The sequence below is a fragment of the Bidens hawaiensis genome, unplaced genomic scaffold, assembly GCF_021521415.1.
Source record: "Bidens hawaiensis isolate Kalapana, Puna unplaced genomic scaffold, B.hawaiensis_p1.1 tig00034685_1, whole genome shotgun sequence".
In the NCBI taxonomy this organism is placed as follows: domain Eukaryota; kingdom Viridiplantae; phylum Streptophyta; class Magnoliopsida; order Asterales; family Asteraceae; genus Bidens; species Bidens hawaiensis.
In genome coordinates this window covers 114,473-135,228 of record NW_027496017.1, presented here as the reverse complement: position 1 = coordinate 135,228, position 20,756 = coordinate 114,473, and the positions used below count along the sequence as shown (strand labels likewise).

Below are 20,756 nucleotides of genomic sequence, written 5' to 3'. Positions count from 1 at the left end.
TATATATATATATATATAAAATTAATAAATAAAAAATAATTCGAGCAAAATGAACCGAACCAAACCGAGCGAGGCTTTGCTCGTGCTTGGATTGTTTATAAACCGAACCGAGCCAAACGGCTCACTTCCAAACCGAACCGAAATCGAACGAGCAATTTTCGAGCGAATAACAAACGAGCGGCGAGCAGTTTGGACCGCACTAAAATTACTCGAACGAAGTCACGAACACTAACATGCTCCGGTTAGTTTATATTACAACAAATAAAAACAGCTTATCAACAAACAATGGCGGTTCCTCTATCCAATCTATCTCCTAATCTCCAAGTTTCCAAGCTCTGTTTAGGTTAGATAATCATTTTCACATCTAAACAAGCATCAGTCGATTCAAATCTTCATACTCTGTTATCACAGGAACGATGCCGTTTGGTGAACAGAACTCGTTATCCGAATCCTTCAATCTTCTGGACAAAGCAGTCGATTCTGGAATCAATTTCTTCGATTCCGCTGAAATGTAACCTAATTTCGTTTTCACTCTTTGTTTACCTAATAATAATTTGACTAATTGATTAATAATGTTTTGAGATTTTAGGTATCCAGTGCCGCAGCGTGCGGACACTCATGGACGGAGTGAAGAGTACTTTGGCCGATGGCTTAAACAACGAAAAGTGCCTCGAGATCGTGTCGTATTCGCCACTAAGGTTATCTCATTCCTGATATAATAAGAATTTCATGTACAATGTGCTAGTTGTTTTTAGGCTTAGTTTAGTAACTTAACTAACTTGTATCAAAATAATATAAACTAAAAAAACGTGCGAATCAAGTAGTGTAATTATATATACAAGCAGTGTAATTATGTAATTACATCGTAGTGTAAGTTGTATATATAATTACACACAGTTAGCACGTTAATTTGATTTGTATTTGATCCAAACACTAAACAAATGATATGGATGTTATTATCTACGAATATAGAATTATAGATTGTAAGGAATGGATTCATCATTCATGTATGAAATTTATAAGCTCAGTTAGATGTAGGATAATAGGAAGGTGTGTTGGAAGTTATGAAATTATCCATTTTGATTAATAAAATGAAGTTGACTTTTTCAGATTACGAAAATAGCTGTTTGACTTTTTTTTTTTAAATAATTTCTGATAATTTCGATTATTAACAGGTAGAATGTGTCGCCAATCAATGTCGGATTACACCCTTGATTATAATCTCTTGTGCCACGTTTTAGCTTTTAAAAAAATTATTTTTTTTTTAAAAGTTTGTGGGGCCTTCGGAGCCAAAATGATCGAATCTGCGGCACCATATTGAAATATGTTGCGCCAAAAGACATTTTTCGTGCTCCGGTCAATTGGTAGTTTTAAAGAGTCAAAGGTTATTTCGTTAATTTTCTCGGTCAAAAAATGGATATTTTCATGATTTTCCATTTGTTTATTGGTTTTAAATAGAAGTTATAACATTATTTCTGATTGCAGGTTAGTGGCCCTTCGGGGCAAATGACCTGGATTCGAGGTGGTCCAACAAGTTTAGATAGCCGAAATATAAATGATGCTATCGACAATAGGTTAGTTCACATTAGTGCTAAATCTGATACTGCCTTTGTTTCAGCTGATGTAACCATTTGATGGGTGTTTTTTGTATATTGGAGAACTCATGCAGCTTGCTGCGCGCGCAGACTGATTATATTGATCTTTATCAACTACACTGGCCCGATCGGTTTGTATATTATCTTTTTAGTTATTTAAACACCTACATGGATTTAATTTCAGAATTATTTATTCAAATTTATGTTCTAAATTGTAGCTATGTTCCAATGTTTGGGGAAACTGATTATGATCCCGTGAGACAATACAATTCTGTTAGTATTGAGGAACAACTTGATGTTTTAGGAAGAGCAGTTGATGCTGGTAAGGTCCGTAATCATATCATCAAGTGGTAACGATAAATGCATCAAGTCTATTTTGTATAATGATATAGGTTCTGAAAATATGTGTAGATCAGATTCATTGGTGTTAGTAATGAAACACCGTATGGAGTCATGAAGTTCTTACAAGTTGCTGAAAATAATCCTGCTTATCCAAGGATAATATCTGTTCAGGTGGTGTTTCATTTTATTTTGACCCAACACTTTTGACCCACGATCCCTCTCATTATCCACACCCGCTGGATCTGCTATAGCTACATCTAATGAGAATATATGCATCATCATTGTAGAATTCGTACAACTTGTTATGCCGACATTTTGATTCAGGGTTGGCTGAGTGCTGTCATTTGGAGAGGTATGTTTTGCATCGGTTACTATTGTAAATGTAGGGTTGATAGTCACGAGTGGGTTCATTGGTTCAACTCGAATTAGAAACATGTTAATTTTGGGTCAACTCAAATTATACAACAGGTCAATTTGGGTCTATTCAAATTATACAACCGGTCAATTTGGTCTTAAAACTAGTTAACTTAAAACGGCCCCAAACAGGGTAGTTCTGGCCAGTGTTCACCACTGACTTTGATGCTGATGGTGGTTTTTGTGTAATAACTTATAGGGTAAGACTGTTGGCTTATAGCCTGCTTGCAATGGGTTTGCTTTCTGGAAAATATCTGTTACCCGATGGTGGTGCAGCCGATGCTCGTTTGAATCTTTTCAGAGGCAGGTATTCAGAAGGGGAATCCAGATACAACCTATCAAATCCCATCGTTAGAGAAGCTATTAAAGTACATCCAATCTCTTAGTGTGTTACATTTAATGGTTAAATATGTTTCATATTATTTTTTCCTTGTGATGGTTGAATACGCTGTATCACTTTCTGATCCAATAAAGTTTTGCAGGCATACATTTCTATTGCAGAACGTTATGGTATTCATCCGGTAGCTCTTGCAATAGGTATGTACAACAAAAACTGCTTTATAGATTTTTGGGCTTGGCTCGTTTATTATTGATTAAATATGTAATTAATTTATTTATACACACACACACACACATATATATGTGTGTGTGTGTGTGTGTGTAAATATATATATATATATATATATATATATATATAAAATTTATTGGGCAAATACCATAAAGAAACAACATTTTTGTTTTTTTCTTGCAAAAGTCCTTCAACGGGATTTTGCACATTAAAGTCCCTCTACATGCTAGATTTGAACTATATTGTGAAATTCCTTAAAACAACTAGGAACGGATGTCCAATATGTTTTAGAAAACAATTGGGATAAAAACAAATATAACTCACGTTAGAAAAAAATAAACAAGCAAAGCTTGAAGATAAAACAGAATGAGGACAGCCGGCGGACCATGAGAGGTCATTTTTTACGTAGGAAATTAGGAATAGCCTATAGGGAATCAAATACTTGACTTAAGACACAAGGGATAGCCAGACGTGGGGACGTATGATTGAAATTCTCTTAAGGAAATGGTCAGACCTAATGTCAATGGTGGGGCATAAGCTCGCTCACACCTTTATTTAATTTGAAGTACCTTCCCCTGCTGGACCACTTCAACCAGATGTATCAGTTCCAAGTTTTTTTTAAAATCACACTTCTGTTCAAAATTAACATGTAAAGGGACTAATGTGCAAAAACTGTTGAGTGACTTTTATGATAAAAGAGAGAAGGTACGGTACGTTGGTTGTTTATAATATTTGTTCATATCAATTTTATAAATATAACTATATATATATGTATATATTAATATTTATATACATAATAGGTTAGCGAGCCTAGTGAAACTCGACGTTGAAAGCTCAGGCTCGAGCTCGTTTATTAATGAGTTCTAATTTAAGCCTGAGGTCTTTTAAGCTCACTTGTTTTGAGATTTTTAAGAAGCTAGTCTCAAGTAGCTCATGAGTGGCTTGGCTCATTTGCAATTGTAGATTTGATTTGTTTTCTTGTTTTTCATTATTTTGGGCAGCTTTTGTTTTGAGACATCCTCTTGTGAGCAGTGCCATTTTTGGAGCTACAAAATTATGGCACCTTGAAGAGGTTGTTAGTGCTTGTGAAGTGAAGCTTAATGCAGAGATCATGGCAGACATAGATGAGGTTCACTCAAGGTTTCCAAATCCCTGTCCCTGAGTAAACATTGAACGCTAGTTGACCAATTTCACATAATGTTAGTCAAACAAGTTAGCGCCTCTTTTAGATGTTTGTAGACTAGTGACAAAACCGTACATTTAAATTTATTAAAATTACTTCATAAATCACACACACAATGCTTTATCTGCTTCTTCTTATGGTTGGTCAAGTGACAAAAATGCTATATATATTTATTGTATTTTTATAAAATATTAGTATTTGAATAGTATAAAAGGCCCCATTTAGTTTGGTGCTACTTGCCTACATTTGAAGACCAGTCTTTGATAGTGATATATGTGTCGAAACATTCATCATATTCATTATAATGAGGGGGAATAACATACTTATCACCAGTTTATTTAAATAATTGAATCAATAATGTTTTTTTAATACTATGATATTTTTTTAGTATTTTACTCATTATAGGAAGATAAAGTTGATAAACAGGTTATTATTAGATTATTAGTTTATTTAGTGTTTTGGTTGGATGTTAGGAAATCTGTCTTATGTGTACTTGTTTTTTAACCAATAATTATAAACAGTAGAGATTACCAACAATTCTCATGGTTGAGACTGCAAACTTCTTACTTCTCTAGGTATTGATATCATTATCCCTTCTACTAGTTTAATTCACTCAAGAATTTTGTAATATATTCTACATTGACAGTCACTAGAGTGTTGTAATTTATTTACAATAAAAGGCTCAGTTGTTTTTTTGTTCAACCTGTTGTTTTTGGTATGTTGATTTCTTAATGGAAAAATAACAAATTGAAGACATTTGAGTGAATCTGATTTAAGGTTTCTGGACTTTTAAAAACTAAAGTGCAAGTGTGGGTCATTGTAGAAAGCAATTTTTAAACATCAAAAGTGGCAAAATTATCGGGGCCTGTCTGCAATCAATCCATGGTCGACCATTGACCCCCCAAATGCAGTCTCTTGCTTTATTTTATCTTTATTTTTATATTTTAAACCACCAAGTAAGGATCAAAAATTCAAAATCTTAGTTATTTTCATCAAATCAAGTAAGCCGCAAAGGTGACGTTAGAGAACAAACTAAAGTTATACAAATAAAGAATCTTAACCAATAATAAACCAACCACTAGTAAGTTCCAAGACACTATGTCAAGCATGTATAATCTTAAATATATATAAACGAAAGCTCCATAAATTCTCTCAAGCTGTCAGATTGCTTTATTCTTAAATAAAGACTTCTCATGCATTTAACCCGAATTTATGGGTATGTGTATCACCAAACCCAGATAGCCCTTAAACGGTAACTAACATCTCATTATATTAAAAATTAATATTATCAAATATTTGATATGAAAATCCTATAAAATATAGATATACTAAAAATTAATATCTATTAAAAAAGATATTATTCATTATTAAGAAATAATTTTATAGTAAAAATAAATAAGTGGGTCATGGGTATCACTAAACCAATATAACTTTTAAACCGGTATAACATCTCATTTATTTATGAACCCGTTTTATCATTAAATCCTAAGTTATTATTAACTTTCTTACAATAAATAAAATTAAAATTCAAAAAAATATATAAATATTATAAACGAATAATGTAAAACAACATATAAGTATGTAAATAAATTACAATACATGTTGCGTCAAAAAAAGGAAAGAAAGGAAAAACTATATAACTAATAATCTTAATCTTAAATATATATATATATATATATATATATATATATTTATATATGATGAGCATAATTACAGAACTGTAAAATTATTTAAAAACTTGAAGAACCCTTGAAAACTAGCGTTTTTTTATAAAATTTTTGTATGTTAATGTTCTTTGAGATTAGTTTTATCATTTTTACATCTATATCTACAATTATAATTTTAAAAATTAGTTTTTATACATATCTATGTTTTGTTTGACACCTATGTAAATTTGTTAGTACATAAATTTTACATATATGTAACCTTGTGATTAATATATGTAATCAAAAAATTTATATAAAATATGATAAAACTACTCTTAAATAATGTTAATATATAAAAAAAAGACAAAATGGCAAAAGACGTCCTTTACGTTTGAACGTTTTTTCAATGGTCGTCCTTTGGCCAAACATATAGCAGAAAGCATACTTCATGTTTCAAATCTATTTCATGTCACGTCCTTTGACAGTAACCACGTTAATTTTTCTCGTTAAATCTGGTCATGTGTAACACGCATGAGGGTAATTTTGTAATTTTACAATCTATTTATTAACAAATAATCTAAAATAATAAATATATAAAAAACTCTCTCTCTCTCTCTCTCTCTCTCTCTCTCTCTCTCATCCACCCAATAACACATATCCATCTTCTTCTCCCACAATAACATCTTAACCATCACCACCATCACTCACCTATCAAACAACCACCACCCATCACCTTCAACTGCAGCCGCCACCACTTGCCTCTCTATTACCTCTGTCTTCTTCACCTAATTACCGACTACGAGCACCACTTACCACCTTCCACTGCCTGCCAATTGGTCAAAACCCTCAAGATCAGCCAAAGAAAAAGCGATTTCGTCCATAAACCCTAGATTTCGAAACCCTAGGGTTGTAGACAAACACAATACCCTACAATTTAGGGCTTTTCACAACAGAGAGAGGCGCTGGCCGGAACTGGTAGTCGTCAGTTCTGTGATGCTGGCCGACGGCGGACGGAACTGGTGGTGGACGGAATTGCTGGCGGGCGGATTTGGGCTTTTCACAACAGGTTGACTGATGGAGTTATGGTTGGAGGGTGGTGGTGGTCCGACGGCGGACGGTACGGAGGTGGGTTTTGTCGGTGGTGGTGGGAGGTTGGATGGGATGATGATGATGGGTGGTGGCTAGTTTTGGTTGTAGTTGGGTTATGAATATTTGGGAAGAAGATGGTTAAAAAGAAAAAAAAAAAACCTTTTATTTATTTAAAGCCCAAATTTTAAATCAATTACCCCTGAGAGGGTAAAAAGACTAAATTGCCCTCACATGAGGTGCACATGACTAGATTTAACGAGAAAAACTAACCCTCGTTGGTGAAAAGGACGAATTGTGCAACGTTTTTTTGAACATAAATAATGTTTTCTGTCATTAAGTTTGCTAAAGGACGACTATTGAAAACCGTGCAAACATAAATGACGTCTTTTGCCATTTTGTCTAAAAAAAATTAAAACATTGTTTGTTTGTTAAGGGTTCCTAAGAGTTCTAATTAACATTTTAGAGTTCATAAATGATACCAATCCTATATATATATATATATATATATATATATATATATATATATATATATATAACGGAACATTTTTGGGTTTTATATGTAATGAAGACTTCTCATGCATTTGACCTGAATTCACAGGTATACGTCTAACCAAACCCAGATAACATTAAACGGGTTATAACATGTTATTATATTAAAAAATAATCTCACCAGATATTTGATATGAAAATCTTATAAAATACGGATGTATTAAAAATTAATATCCAATTTTTTTAAGAAAAATATATTATTTATATTAAGAAACAGTTTTGTAGTAAAAAAAATACAAAATAAGCGAGTCATGGGTCTCACCAAACCCATAGCTTTTAAATGGATTATAACATCTTATTTATTTGTGAAACCCTTTCATTATCAAACCCTAATGCTTAACTTTCTTACAATAAATAAAATTAGAATTCAAAAAAATATAAATATTAGACACGAAAAAAAAACAAACCCTTATAACACGGAGATAGTAACTAGTTATTAAATAAAAGATTTAACTAAATAGGAGATAAGTAATCCTAAGCATTAGTATAACTTATTTACTTAAAAGTTATGCAATCATAGCATGACGTATTTAACTATGTTTATGTAAATGAGTCGAAACGAGTTTTAGTAGAGTCATAAAAAAATTCCTAAACATGTTTGATGTGTTAAAAAATGGTGTAATACAATTAAACAGGCTAAACAAATAAAAATAATAAATTATGTTTATATTTATTACACTATATTAACAATAAATAATATATTAAATATATGTGAAATTATTAATTATTATTTTATTCACTAATTCAAATATTTGTAGCCTTGTAGGTGTTCAATATTGGATTTCAAACCGATTAAACAATAATCAAACTGAACCAAATTACATTCAGTTCGTTTAAAATAAACACCATATTCACTTAAAAGAAAAACCTCACTTCAAGTACTAGATGACCCGGAGCACCCGGGTTTGAATCCTGATTCCTCCCGGTTTTACCATAGTATCCAGATTTCGGTCTGGTTAACTTGACCGTCGTGCCTTCGGGCGGGTTAAGGCTATCAGATTTTCCTGGGGAACGCTCAAGCCAAACTCGGACGCCAGCGTGGATCCGATTAAGACAACATTGTCTGGCCTGAGTGGGGTGAGGGGGCTCCTCTTGGAGGAGATGTGTCATCCCATTATTGAAAAAGTCACCGTTCAAAAAAAAAAAAAAATAAATGTACTAGGAATGAAAATGTAGAGAAAAGGTAAATAATAAATTGGATATGGCTCAATGGTAGAGTACTCATTTTACTAGTGAGATGTAGGGGGTTCATACCTCACTATCACCAATTTATATGAGAGATATGAGGGATGAACCTGGCTTGCCAGGGTTCGAGTCCTGATCTCACCCGGTTTTACCGGCTCCTTGCTGTCGTGCCATTTGGCGGGCGTGAGGGTCAGGTTTTATCCGGTGAATCCCTTAATAGGTGAACCGCTAGGGGCTCCGTCCGTCCGGACTAGTGGCCGGCTCGGGCTACCTTTAGCCAATGGGGCCGCGTACGAAGTACCCGGCGTTACTTTGGTCGTTAAAAAAAAGAGAAAAAGTAAATAAATTTGTTTAAACACCACACGGATCCCAAACATCGGAAAGTAGCAGTAGCACACCATGTTATGTTATTAGCTTATTATTATTATTATTATTATTATTATTAAGTAAAAGCACGTCAGTCAATCTTTGGAATTTTGGTAGACTTTGAAAGTAACTTCCTGAATCTGAATAATATGATATTCTGATCTTATTATTCCACTTTTAGTGCGATTCCACCTGTTTACTCTCATCAATTTCATCCTCCTCCTACCATGGGTTCAAAGCCATGGAGTCGACCAGCTCCCACTTATTATCCACTTGAGTCATTTTGGGACACTGGTGATGACGCTCCCGGTCCTCGCTGCGCCCACACGCTCACCGCCATCGCGCCTACCAAAACTCACGGACCTCGGTTAATATTATTCGGCGGCGCCACTGCTATTGGTGGCGGACCATCGTCTCCCGTCCCTGGAATCCGTAACCATCAATCCATCCTTCATTGATTATTTACTTGTTTTACTAGAGTTTGTTTATTTATCCCCAAATTGATTGATTAGGTTAAATGTTTTGATTTTAGGGTTAGATGGTGTCACAAACTCTGTTCATGTGTATGATGTTCTCACCAGGAAATGGACCAGGTTACTTTTGTTGTTATTAATATTAATATTATTATTATTATTATAATTAGATTATTAATTGGTGAATAATATTCAGAATTCAACCGGCCGGGGAGCCACCATCACCGAGGGCTGCTCACGCAGCAGCTGTTGTGGGAACTATGGTTGCATTTCAGGTGATTCAAGAGTAGATTTATGTTAAATATATATAAGGTTATTAGTATATTAGGGTTTAGTTCAGTTCGTTTAAAGTGCAGTTCATTACCTTTACAATTTATAATGAAAATGTATAATAATATAATTTAGGTTTTTGGTTTTAATATATATGTAGGGGGGGATAGGTCCGGCTGGGCATTCGACGGATGATCTTTACGTGCTTGATTTGACCAATGATAAATACAAGTGGCACCGGTAAGGCGGTTAATTGGTGTGGTTAAGTTTATGTGTTTTTAAGGAGTTAGTGGTTTTTGTTGAGTGTTGGTTTGGTTTGGTTTTGTTATGTTGTTTGCAGGGTGGTTGTTAGAGGAGAGGGGCCTGGGCCTCGGTATGGTCATGTTATGGATTTGGTAGCTCAACGGTACCTTGTTTCCGTTAGTGGCAATGATGGTGAGTTTATCATGTCTATGCATGTGGTCCTGGTTTCATATCTGATTGTAAAACTGTGTCCAATATTACTATCTTTAGTATATTGACTTAGAATAATAATATCCTTTTGTTTTTTAGGAAAGAAAGTGCTTCCGGATGCTTGGGCTTTGGATACTGCTCAAAAACCATATGCTTGGCAGAAACTAAATCCAGAAGGTGATAAACCTTCTGCTAGAATGTAAGTGCATAATTTAGTAGTGACTAACAGTATTCAAATTTCATTTGTTATATGAATTTAATGGCCTTTTTGTTTATCTATCCGTTAAATAGTCAAAATAGTTCTTACCATCATATTAGCCTTTTAAATATATGCTAGTCTTGATCAAAGATTACAATTAGAAAACAAACTTATCGTTATTCGTTATCAAACCAGACAATACCAAAACTAGAATTTTAAGGTTAAAACATACTCAATATAATTATAAAAATGAACTTAATAAGTAAGAGTAAATCAGGTCAAATGGTTTTTACAGTTACAAATGAAGTGTCATGTCAACTTTGAATGTTCCAAGTTATAGTTTTTGAAACATCAATTACAAATGGAAGAACATGTAACTGCATACTTTCAATAAGTGAATTAATGGACAACCAAGATGTGCAATAAATTGCTGTATTTATTTCTTACGGTTTGCAGGTATGCAACTGCTAGTGCCCGTGCAGACGGTATGTTTTTACTTTGTGGTGGAAGAGACATCTTAGGCACGGTATGTGTTATCTTTATGACTTATGTTTAGCATTGTCTTACTAATAACCCGACTTATAAATGTATTGGCACTATAATTTCGATTTGAATATATGTTAGCACTGTATTGTCATTAAACTATATATATTTTTGATAAAATTATTGGTTTTGTGAGTGTATTCTTAGTTTTAAAATGCACAAAGTAGGAGGGCATAATGTGCGATGCGCACAATGTGTTGATGAGATCGCATCGCTGCAGTTGATGCGATGTGATTCCATGATGCGCGTGTGATGCGGTTGATGCGACACATTATGTACTTGACCAGTATTTGAACAAAATTGTACCTTTGGTTGCAACGGGGGCATGTTTTCCAAATCTGATGAAACAGTTCTGGCCATCGTCTGAACAAGTTTGATCATCAATTGATAGATCTAACCGTTGATTGAGCAATGGGTACCGTTTGATTATTTGAACAATTTAGGCCACAAATTGAACAAATCTAACCAGAGATGATGAGAATATCTTGTATTTTAGTGTTTAAAATTCAAAAACATTTTTTAGTGTTTATTTATAACAAAAGCCTCACATATGATCGCCTTATGGGATTAAACATATTTGAGTGCTACACATTTGAAACCAGGTGTGTGTTGAATTTGCAGCCGTTAGCAGATGCCTACGGATTGCTCATGCCTAAAAATGGTCAATGGGAATGGACACTTGCACCTGGAATTTCACCGTCACCAAGATACCAACACGCAGCGGTAATTTATAATTATTTAATTGGTGTATAACTTACGCTGAATTTTAGTAAAGCTACTTATGTATAGAATCAGTTTGTCATGCAGCTGTAATTAATAGTTATTTAATTGGTCATTGGTTTATATATCTCACCAGGTGTTTGTCGGGGCTAGATTGCATGTTACTGGAGGTGTTTTGAGGGGAGGTCGAGCAGTAGACGGTGAAGCAGCTGTTGCAGGTTAATTTTAAATCTATTAATATTTTATACATAACATAAATTGTAATATAATTGATACTAATAATATATAAATCGTTTTCAACGTGAATACATATACAGTTTTGGACACGGCTGCGGGTGTTTGGTTAGATAGACATGGGATGGTGACTTCTACACGCAATAGTAATAGCAAGGGCGGGCAAAGTCAACCCGAAGATTCTTCTTTGGAGCTCATGCGGCGAGGTAGGCATGCCGCTGCATCCGTTGGTGGCCGCGTGTATGTCTATGGCGGTCTTAGGGGAGGTAAGTTTCCCAAAATACCCTTTTCTCATCAAGCATGTCGTATGTGTCTGTTGCTGCTGTTGCATAATATTAAATTGTTTCATGTCTAGCAGATGTGTTGTTAGATGATTTTCTTATCTCGGAGGATCCAATTGATTCTGATTCTCCTATGTTAACGTCTGAAACCGCCTCAAATGTGACGAGCCCGAGGGCTAACAGTTTAAGCCCGTTTGGTCGTATGTCTCCTGACAGTAGACCTGAGAGTCCTTCGTTTGGTAGTTTAAGGTTCGGCCTGTTTTTTCTCTTCTTCCTATAACTAGGGGTGTAAATGAGGCAAGCTGAGCCCGTGTTCGGCTCGTTTAGAGTTCTATTTGTAAAGCTTGGCTTGTGAGCAGTTTTTTAAGCTAGCGAGCCAACCTCTGGTAGCTAATGAGCGGCTTAGCTTGTTTACACCCTATAAAAGTGACTAGAATAATGTTATCGGAATCTGTTATGTATATTTAACATGGGTCGAAAACGTCTCAAAAGTCTTTTAACATTTTATCCAAAATTTACAATAATTTAGTTTCTTTCCAGTATGAACAAGGAATCTATGGACCGGCTGGCAGAAGCATCCGCAGCTGAAGCACAAGCTGCTAATGCTGTTTGGCAAGCTGCACAGTCACACACTATGAACCCAGACGAAACACCCATTTCAAACGACCCACAACAAGCAGAAAACAATTCAACAAGTGGTGATGACACAGAGAGAGACGTTAAACTGCACCCGAGAGCTGTATGTGTTTCTCAACCTTGATCTTCTGTTTGATAGTTTCAAAAACAAACAAATTTGACAGTCGTCTATTAGTTTGGGTTGGTTATATCAGTTCAGTTTTGTCAATTATTTCGGTTACGATTCGGTTAATCGGTTTTATACATGGCAGGTTGTGGTTGCCAAAGAAACTGTAGGAAACCTTGGTGGTTTGGTCCGACAATTATCATTAGATCAATTTGAAAATGAGAGTAGACGAATGATTCCTTCTGGAAACAATCTCTCGTATCCAACTAAAAAGTTCACGAGGCAACCGTCACCTCAAGGCTTGCATAAGAAGGTGAAACAACATTTTCATTTCACATATTTCTATATACAAACACTGAAATATTATTTGTTATTCATCTTTGCAGGTCATATCTACTTTACTCAGGCCCCGAAACTGGAAACCGCCTGCTAACAGGGGGTTTTTTCTCGATTCTTATGAAATCGCCGAGCTTTGTTATGCTGCTGAACAGTTATTTTTACACGAGCCTACGGTTCTTCAATTAAAATCCCCGATTAAAGTGTTTGGTGATTTACATGGTCAATTTGGGGATTTAATGCGGTTGTTTGATGAATATGGATTTCCGTCTACTGCTGGAGACATAACGTATGCTTAAAATCCAGTTTTCATTGTTTAAATTTGTTGGATTTGAATTGGGCTGAAATTGACTCTTGTTAAACAGATACATTGACTATTTGTTTCTTGGAGATTATGTTGACCGAGGGCAACATAGCTTAGAGACGATTACTTTACTTCTTGCCTTAAAGGTATGCTTACAAGTTATAAGTTATAACCCTGGTTATGATTTTTTATTTACTTTGTTTTATTGTTTTTTTTTGTTTTCAGATTCAGTATCCCGAGAATGTTCATTTGATACGTGGGAATCATGAGGCTGCTGACATAAATGCACTCTTTGGGTTTCGGCTTGAGTGCATTGAGAGAATGGTAATAAGTGATTTCATGTGCCATTTTTGGATCCGTTTAGGGGTAAATGGGTCAAGTTATACTATTAGGGGGTGTGCATGGGTCGGTTTTTGAGTTTTTGGAAAGTGTTCGGTTTTGATTTTTTAGGTTTTTTGTTTTACAATGGGTTTGGTTCAGTTTTGGTGTTACCATTTTGGGTTGAACGTTTCGGGCTAATGACCTTGAATAATAAATTTTGACCTGAAACTTTAGGGCTATTTTTTTTTGTTAATTGATAATTCATTGATTACTTTACTCGGCATCTAAAACTGAAATTTTGATCTAAATCATTTATTAGTTTCTTATTGTTTAACTAAAATTCGTGTTTTCGGTCTGGTTCGGCCTTTTCAGTTTTTGGTTGATAGCAAAACTGAAACCGAACAAACTGTTGGTTTTTTACTGAGTTTGGGTTTTTTCAGTTTGGTCACGTCTGTTTAGTCCGGGTATGGTTCAGTTTTTATTCATGCATGCCCCTACTCTATTTTTAACTGATCAAATGTCAAAAAAGAATTAGAGTCTTATTGTAATAATATTGATTTTGCAATTGTATTTAACACATGAATGTACAAAATTCATAAAAGAAATATAAAAAGAAGGGTTTACGGTTTTTATAATATTTTTATGGTCTGTATAATATTCAGGGGGAGAATGACGGAATCTGGGCATGGTCACGGTTCAACCAACTGTTCAACCATCTTCCACTCGCAGCACTGATTGAGAAAAAGATAATATGCATGCACGGTGGCATCGGGCGGTCGATACATTCAGTTGAACAAATAGAGAAGATAGAAAGACCGATAACGATGGATACTGGATCTCTTATTTTGATGGATTTATTATGGCAAGTTTATTATTCATACTCTACTTTTGGTTTTACTTATGAAACTGTGTTTTGAGGTTATCCCTTTTTTGCAGGTCTGACCCTACAGAAAACGATAGTGTGGAAGGTCTAAGGCCAAATGCTAGAGGACCGGGTCTTGTCACTTTTGGGGTATGAAACTAATGTTTTTTATGAATAAATAGGTCAAGCCAAATAAAGTTTAGTGAAAAAGATAAACTGGTCAAACGGGCGGAAAGTCACCCAAGTAGGGGTCAACTAAATCTGATCCAACCTGTTTCAACTTGAACAAAACATTAAGTCTCTTACTTTGACCCGTTAACAAACAATTAGCCCATATCATTTCTGAAACGACATGAACCCAACACGAAATTCGTGAATTTGGGTCTGTTTTGTGTCGGACCCAACACTTTTAGCTAAATGGGTTGTGTTCATGTTAACTTGGTGGGTTCACAAGTTGACCCGTTTATTACCTTTTTAAATGTGTTTTGCGTCATAAATTAAATTGGTTTGGTATTTTATGCCAAAACTTAATTTTAATAAGAAATTGACATACAAGACTTTATGATTAAAATGTAATTGTTTTATATTCAGTTGCATTTTTGTCCTAAAATTGTAGTTTTAAAGTATTAATATGCCAAAAAAAATTGGGTTAAACGGGTCGTTCTCATGTCAACCCATGAATATATGTATCATGTTCAGGCTCATACATGTCATGGCTGACACCATTTTCAGGTTCATGTCATGTTCGGTCAGATCAGCCAATTTGCCAACACAACCCGTTTAACACACTTAATATTAATGTTTATATTTTACTTTTGCAGCCTGACAGAGTTACAGACTTCTGTAAAAGAAACAAACTTCAGTTAATTATAAGAGCACACGAATGCGTAATGGATGGGTTTGAACGGTTTGCTCAAGGCCAGTTAATTACCCTTTTTTCCGCCACTAACTATTGCGGTAAGCAGTTTTCGTTTAACAATATTTAACAATCAATTAAACGCAAACACGCTCTAATTATGGTGGTTGAATTATAGGGACTGCAAACAATGCGGGAGCTATATTGGTAATCGGTAGAGGACTCATGGTGGTCCCAAAACTGATCCACCCTTTACCGCCGCCACTTTACTCGCCAGAAACATCTCCAGAACATGTTCCAGATGACACATGGATGCAGGTATATTTAATACATTAAGGTTGTTAAATTAAATGTTGTGAATGTAGTTATTGAATTTATGGAATTTTGTTTGTTTTGGTGTAGGAGCTTAATAATCAAAGACCACCAACGCCTACCAGGGGTCGACCCCAGCCTAATCATGACAGGAACTCACTTGCATATATTTGATTGGTGATATGATTTGGGGATTTTGATCTAAGTTATATATACACAAGAGATTAAGATCATATTTAGAGTACATAAGGTTTGTTAATAGGTTATTGTTTGTTATTTGATTGTTTGATAAAGTGATGATGAGATGGTTTGTGTCTCATAATATCTAGGATTTTTTTTTCGTGTGATTTGAATAGCTTCTGCATTTAAAATGTGGACACTTTGAAATCATAATCTTGAGTTAGATGCTTGAGCATAGTAATTAACTAATTATCTTGAAATAGATATTCAACTTATCAACTATATTATAAATTTCACCTAAATGTAACATTGCAAGGCTATTTTGTATGTTTAAAAATTAAAATCATAGCAGGCTCATGTAAAATATATTTTCTTTTCCAAAAATGCTAGCTTAAAATCTTTTACTACCTCCACTGTCAAACTGGATATATCTAAAAAAACAGAATTTTATTAAACTCAATATAAAAAAAATACATCTGTCATTTTGGGGAAATAAGGAAAAACCTGTTAGTCACTTAATTTCATATGGATAAATAAGGGGTTAGTTAACGTACAATAATCGTTTAACGTATATTACGTACGCGAAATACGTTCAATTTTAATATTACAAATACATTCAAGCGAAAATCCAAAACCTAAAACCTTCACGCTTGAAACCTGTTACTTTCAATGTTAAAACCCATCACTAAAAGTCAAAATTGATCGATTAAAGCTTCAAATTGATGATTAATTGGATCAATTTTAAAGATTAATTGATCAGTTGGCTTCAATTCCAATTCCAATTCTTATCAAAAGCTAAACAAATCTGTGAATAACAAAAGGCGACGATGTATCACAATAGTGGATGGTGATTTCGACGGTGACGGATTGCTGAATGGTGACAGTGAATGTGGATGGAAATGACAGGAGCGGAGGTGGACGAAGACCGGCTTGCGTGGTTGTAATTTTAGGGTTAGCGTGTTTTTTTTAAATCAACGATCTAGACTGTCGCGTATGTAATACATGATAAAAGATTATTGCATTGGATCCTTTATCAGTGACTATACACACAATCACACATCAATAACTACCAACCTAACAACATTGTCAAAAATGTGCCATATGAGTTGATACTTGCAAACTATATGAACATGATGTGTTAGATGGATACCAGCAGACACCTTCAACAGATGTTGATATAATCACTTCAATTAAAATTTCAATTTTACAAACAAAACGCATTATTGCATAAATAAAATTTTCAATTTTTGACAAATTCTACAAACCAAACACAGAGATAAAAATTCCAATTCTAAGAAATTTTACAAACCTAACAGATAAAAAACTAGAATTCAAATTCCATTTAACTGAATTCTAGCGAACTAAGCACCCTTTTAAGTGGTTAAATTGTATGCTAGTGGTTTTAAAACACCTAAAACCGTTTAGTACTGACGTGTCACTATTATAGAATCAGAACCTTTAGGGTTGTTCAAATAACCCATGAATATTTTACAGACATCTAAATTGGACCAAACAGAATTCTCTAACTCAACCAACATATCTAATTGAATCAAATAAGTTATAAGGTAAATAAATAGTACCATCTCTTAAAACACCAATAATACAACATTAATCAATAAAGAAAAACATCATTTTTATAACTTAAGGCAAAACAAAACTTGGGCTTTTTAAAACCAATAACATCTTCTAATGACAAAAAAAACACAATCATACTCTGTTACCATTCATCTCTTCCCTGCAATCTTCAACAACGGCGAGACCATACCTTGTATTTCCTGCAAAGATTCTTGAATCCTGATCTCCTCCACAACCAACCGCTTTAGATACCTAACATAAACCTTCAACTCATCCGACCCATTAATATCATCAACTCGATATTCCACAACTTTCTTTGCTAACACAATCAACACACCTGCATACCTCGGCACCGTACAATACTTATGTAAAAACCCCAACAACAAACCGAGCTCATCCGTTCCCAAATTCAACACACATTTCATCAACTTCTTTCTTGACACCAGTTCTTCAATAACCGCCACTACGTTTTCAGGGTTTTTAGCCTTTAATGCAGACACCAAAGCTTCTTTATGATGAAATTTCTTTAATAACTTATCATGTTCCGCAAGCTTCACCCTTTTTGGTCTCATTATCAAATAATCCCCTTTTGAAGGCTTCTCGCTTTGACCACGGCTAAAGTAACGAAAGTAAGACGGTCTTAACACTCTCTTTTCCGGCTCGTCCACCGCTCCAAAACCTATGTAGTTCCCCCACTCGCCTTTAACCGGTTCAACCTTACCAACAGTCTTTCGTTTCGCGGCAAACAGAACCCCATTTGCAGACCCGACCACACGAGTCGAACAATCTGGTGAGAAGGCAACCGACCCTAGTGGTGCAGGGTATCTTTTCGAAAACGTGACCTTTAACGTCGAGTAATCAAACACTTTCAAATACCCGTCTAACGAAACACTCATGATTCGACTTTGATCCGTAAAATTAGGGCTGTCGTTACCGATTCTACCCACGCAGAGCGACGTCACCGTCTTATTATGCTTTTCCATCGTATACAACAACTTCCCACCACCGATCACATCCCAAATTTTAACAACGCTCCCACCCGCAGTCGCAATTAAACCACCAGAAGGTAAATAAATCACATCCTCAACGGGAGCCCCGTGATTAACCGTCAACATTGAGCCTTTACCGGACACCCTAACATCCCAAACCCTAACCGTATGATCATACGAACCCGTAACAAACATATCATCACTCGAGGGAGACCCATCGCCACACCGAACATAATCCTTATGACCAATTAAGTCGTGTTTCCTTTTCCCCAACTCAATATCCCAGTACTTAACAACGGCATCATCGCCTCCGGATAACAAATGAAGCTTATCGACACGCGGGTATCCGACAAAATGAACCGGACGTGTATGCTCTTTAAGGGTTCGGAGCGCAGACCGTTTTTTGACATTAAACACCTGGATTACACCGGAGTGTGAACCGGCAGCGAGTAATTGGCCGTCGGACCGGAAGGAGGCTGACGTGGCGACGTCTTTAAAGTCGTTGATGGTGGATTTGGGTTGAAGGGTTTGAGAAGAGAAGATTGTGACGGTGGCGGAGTGTGTGGCGGCGAAGTGGTGTGGTTGAGATGGTGAGAAGGCGAGTGAGGTTATGGATGAGACTAGGGTTTGTGTTTCTTTGGGTCTGAATGAATCCCAGTACTTGGTTTCTGGAGATGATGACTTTTTGTTGGTGGGTTTGAGTTTGGGTTTAACGGCGAATGTTTTGACGATGGTGTCTGATGGATCGTTGATCGCCATTGAAGGAGTTGAAGAAGAAAACGCAGGCTGTTGTTGTTTTAGGGTTTTAGGGTTTTGGTTTGATGGTTCTTTGTTTGTTTATATGATGAAGTATCTTTGGGCTTTTGTTAGTTTAGTCACGTTGTTTAACAACTTGTAGTTTGGCCAGTGTATAAATTAACGGTTGTCGCTATTATTTGAAACCCAACCCGAAAAACACGTACCCGAACTCGAACTAATCCAACCCGAACTAATCCAACCGAAAAACCTAAACCCAAGAAAAGACTAACACGAACTCGAACCGAAGTAATTCGGGTTGGTTCTCGGGTTTGATTTATAAGTTTCGGGTCAACCCGATTAAACTTTAAGTTTTGAAATTACATATATTTTTAGGTATATTATAGATTGATTGTTTATTGTTAATTTATGTTTTCAGTTTATTACTAATAGCAACCGTATTTGAACAACCAAATCACATCCGATAGAAGACGATTATGGTTCGTGTTAGTTTTACTCTTATGTTGGATTGTTTTATCAAGTTATATTGGTTTATTATTTGATTATTTTCTTACGAGCAAAGAATAATATGTTATTTTAATTTTAACATTGTAGTTTTTTTTACTTTTTTTTGCCTTTTATTTTGGTTTCTAGGATACTCGAAACCTGATTAACCCAACCCGAAAACCCAAACCCGGATCACCCGAACTCAAAAAACCCGTGAGAGATTCGGGTTGGGTTTCAGGTCAAGATTTAAAACTTTGAAACCCGAAGAACATCCCTAGCCATAGTCGATTAGGGTTGTTCACGAGCCGAGCTCTAGTTGAACCATGGTGGGATCGGCCTCAACCTAGAAGTTAATCGAGGCAGATCGGGTCAAGCTCCAGCTTGAAGTTAAATAAGCCTAAGATCGAGCCGAGCGATGAGTCGAGATTGGCTCGGTTACAAAAATGAGCCAGCCTGACTCAGGTTGTTTCAAAATCAAGTTTTTTAGCTATATATTCGTGTTTTTATCGAGTGAGCTACGAACCTGAGCTTTTGTATAACCCTATTAAGTCCATGTAGTGTGATCGATTTCTGGTCGGTTCAGTCCAAACCAGAGGAGAGCCCATGAAATCCAAGAATACGTGTCGGTTAGAATTTCTAAATTATATATTTTATCGAACTACGTGGTTAGCCAAACATCATAAATGAATCTAGAGCAATGATTCAGTTTCAATAAGCACAAACTGGTTAAATCGGTTCACATCCATCTTTATCTTTTGTTCATCATCAGGATTCGAATTGGAAGAAGGATGCTTATCTGGAGTTCACGATCAGGCTTCCATTGGTTCGAGTTCATCATCAAGTTCTTCAAATGACATAAGCCACTCCAATCAACAGACTCCGCATAACCTTGTAGCTTGAATAAGTTGATGGTGTTATATACGTTTT

General features: G+C 35.4%; 2 protein-coding genes and 1 pseudogene across 2 annotated transcripts; 2 read left to right on the top strand and 1 right to left on the bottom strand.

The window, feature by feature from the left end:
- The first annotated feature begins 227 nt into the window (after window positions 1-227).
- On the top strand, window positions 228-4,381 carry LOC143586502 (uncharacterized). The gene is made up of 11 exons (XM_077068042.1): window positions 228-343; window positions 412-511; window positions 590-698; window positions 1,486-1,574; window positions 1,670-1,726; window positions 1,814-1,922; window positions 2,007-2,108; window positions 2,225-2,289; window positions 2,551-2,719; window positions 2,834-2,888; window positions 3,921-4,381. Exons 1-11 carry the CDS (start codon window positions 286-288, stop codon window positions 4,079-4,081), a joined length of 1,074 nt encoding a protein of 357 aa, XP_076924157.1. The 5' UTR covers window positions 228-285; the 3' UTR covers window positions 4,082-4,381.
- Window positions 4,382-9,016: 4,635 nt separating this feature from the next.
- Window positions 9,017-16,259, top strand: LOC143586496 (serine/threonine-protein phosphatase BSL1-like). Its single transcript, XM_077068038.1, has 21 exons — window positions 9,017-9,369; window positions 9,470-9,530; window positions 9,607-9,685; window positions 9,841-9,920; window positions 10,021-10,115; window positions 10,233-10,332; window positions 10,789-10,858; window positions 11,497-11,598; window positions 11,732-11,813; window positions 11,913-12,095; window positions 12,188-12,359; window positions 12,651-12,849; window positions 12,998-13,165; window positions 13,239-13,477; window positions 13,554-13,638; window positions 13,718-13,816; window positions 14,476-14,675; window positions 14,750-14,825; window positions 15,497-15,632; window positions 15,710-15,849; window positions 15,934-16,259. The coding sequence occupies exons 1-21, from the start codon at window positions 9,165-9,167 to the stop codon at window positions 16,015-16,017; spliced, it is 2,655 nt and encodes an 884-aa protein (XP_076924153.1). The 5' UTR covers window positions 9,017-9,164; the 3' UTR covers window positions 16,018-16,259.
- A 1,249-nt stretch (window positions 16,260-17,508) lies between these two features.
- On the bottom strand, window positions 17,509-19,346 carry LOC143586495 (protein SLOW WALKER 1 pseudogene; annotated as a pseudogene).
- Between the last annotated feature and the right edge of the window lie 1,410 nt (window positions 19,347-20,756).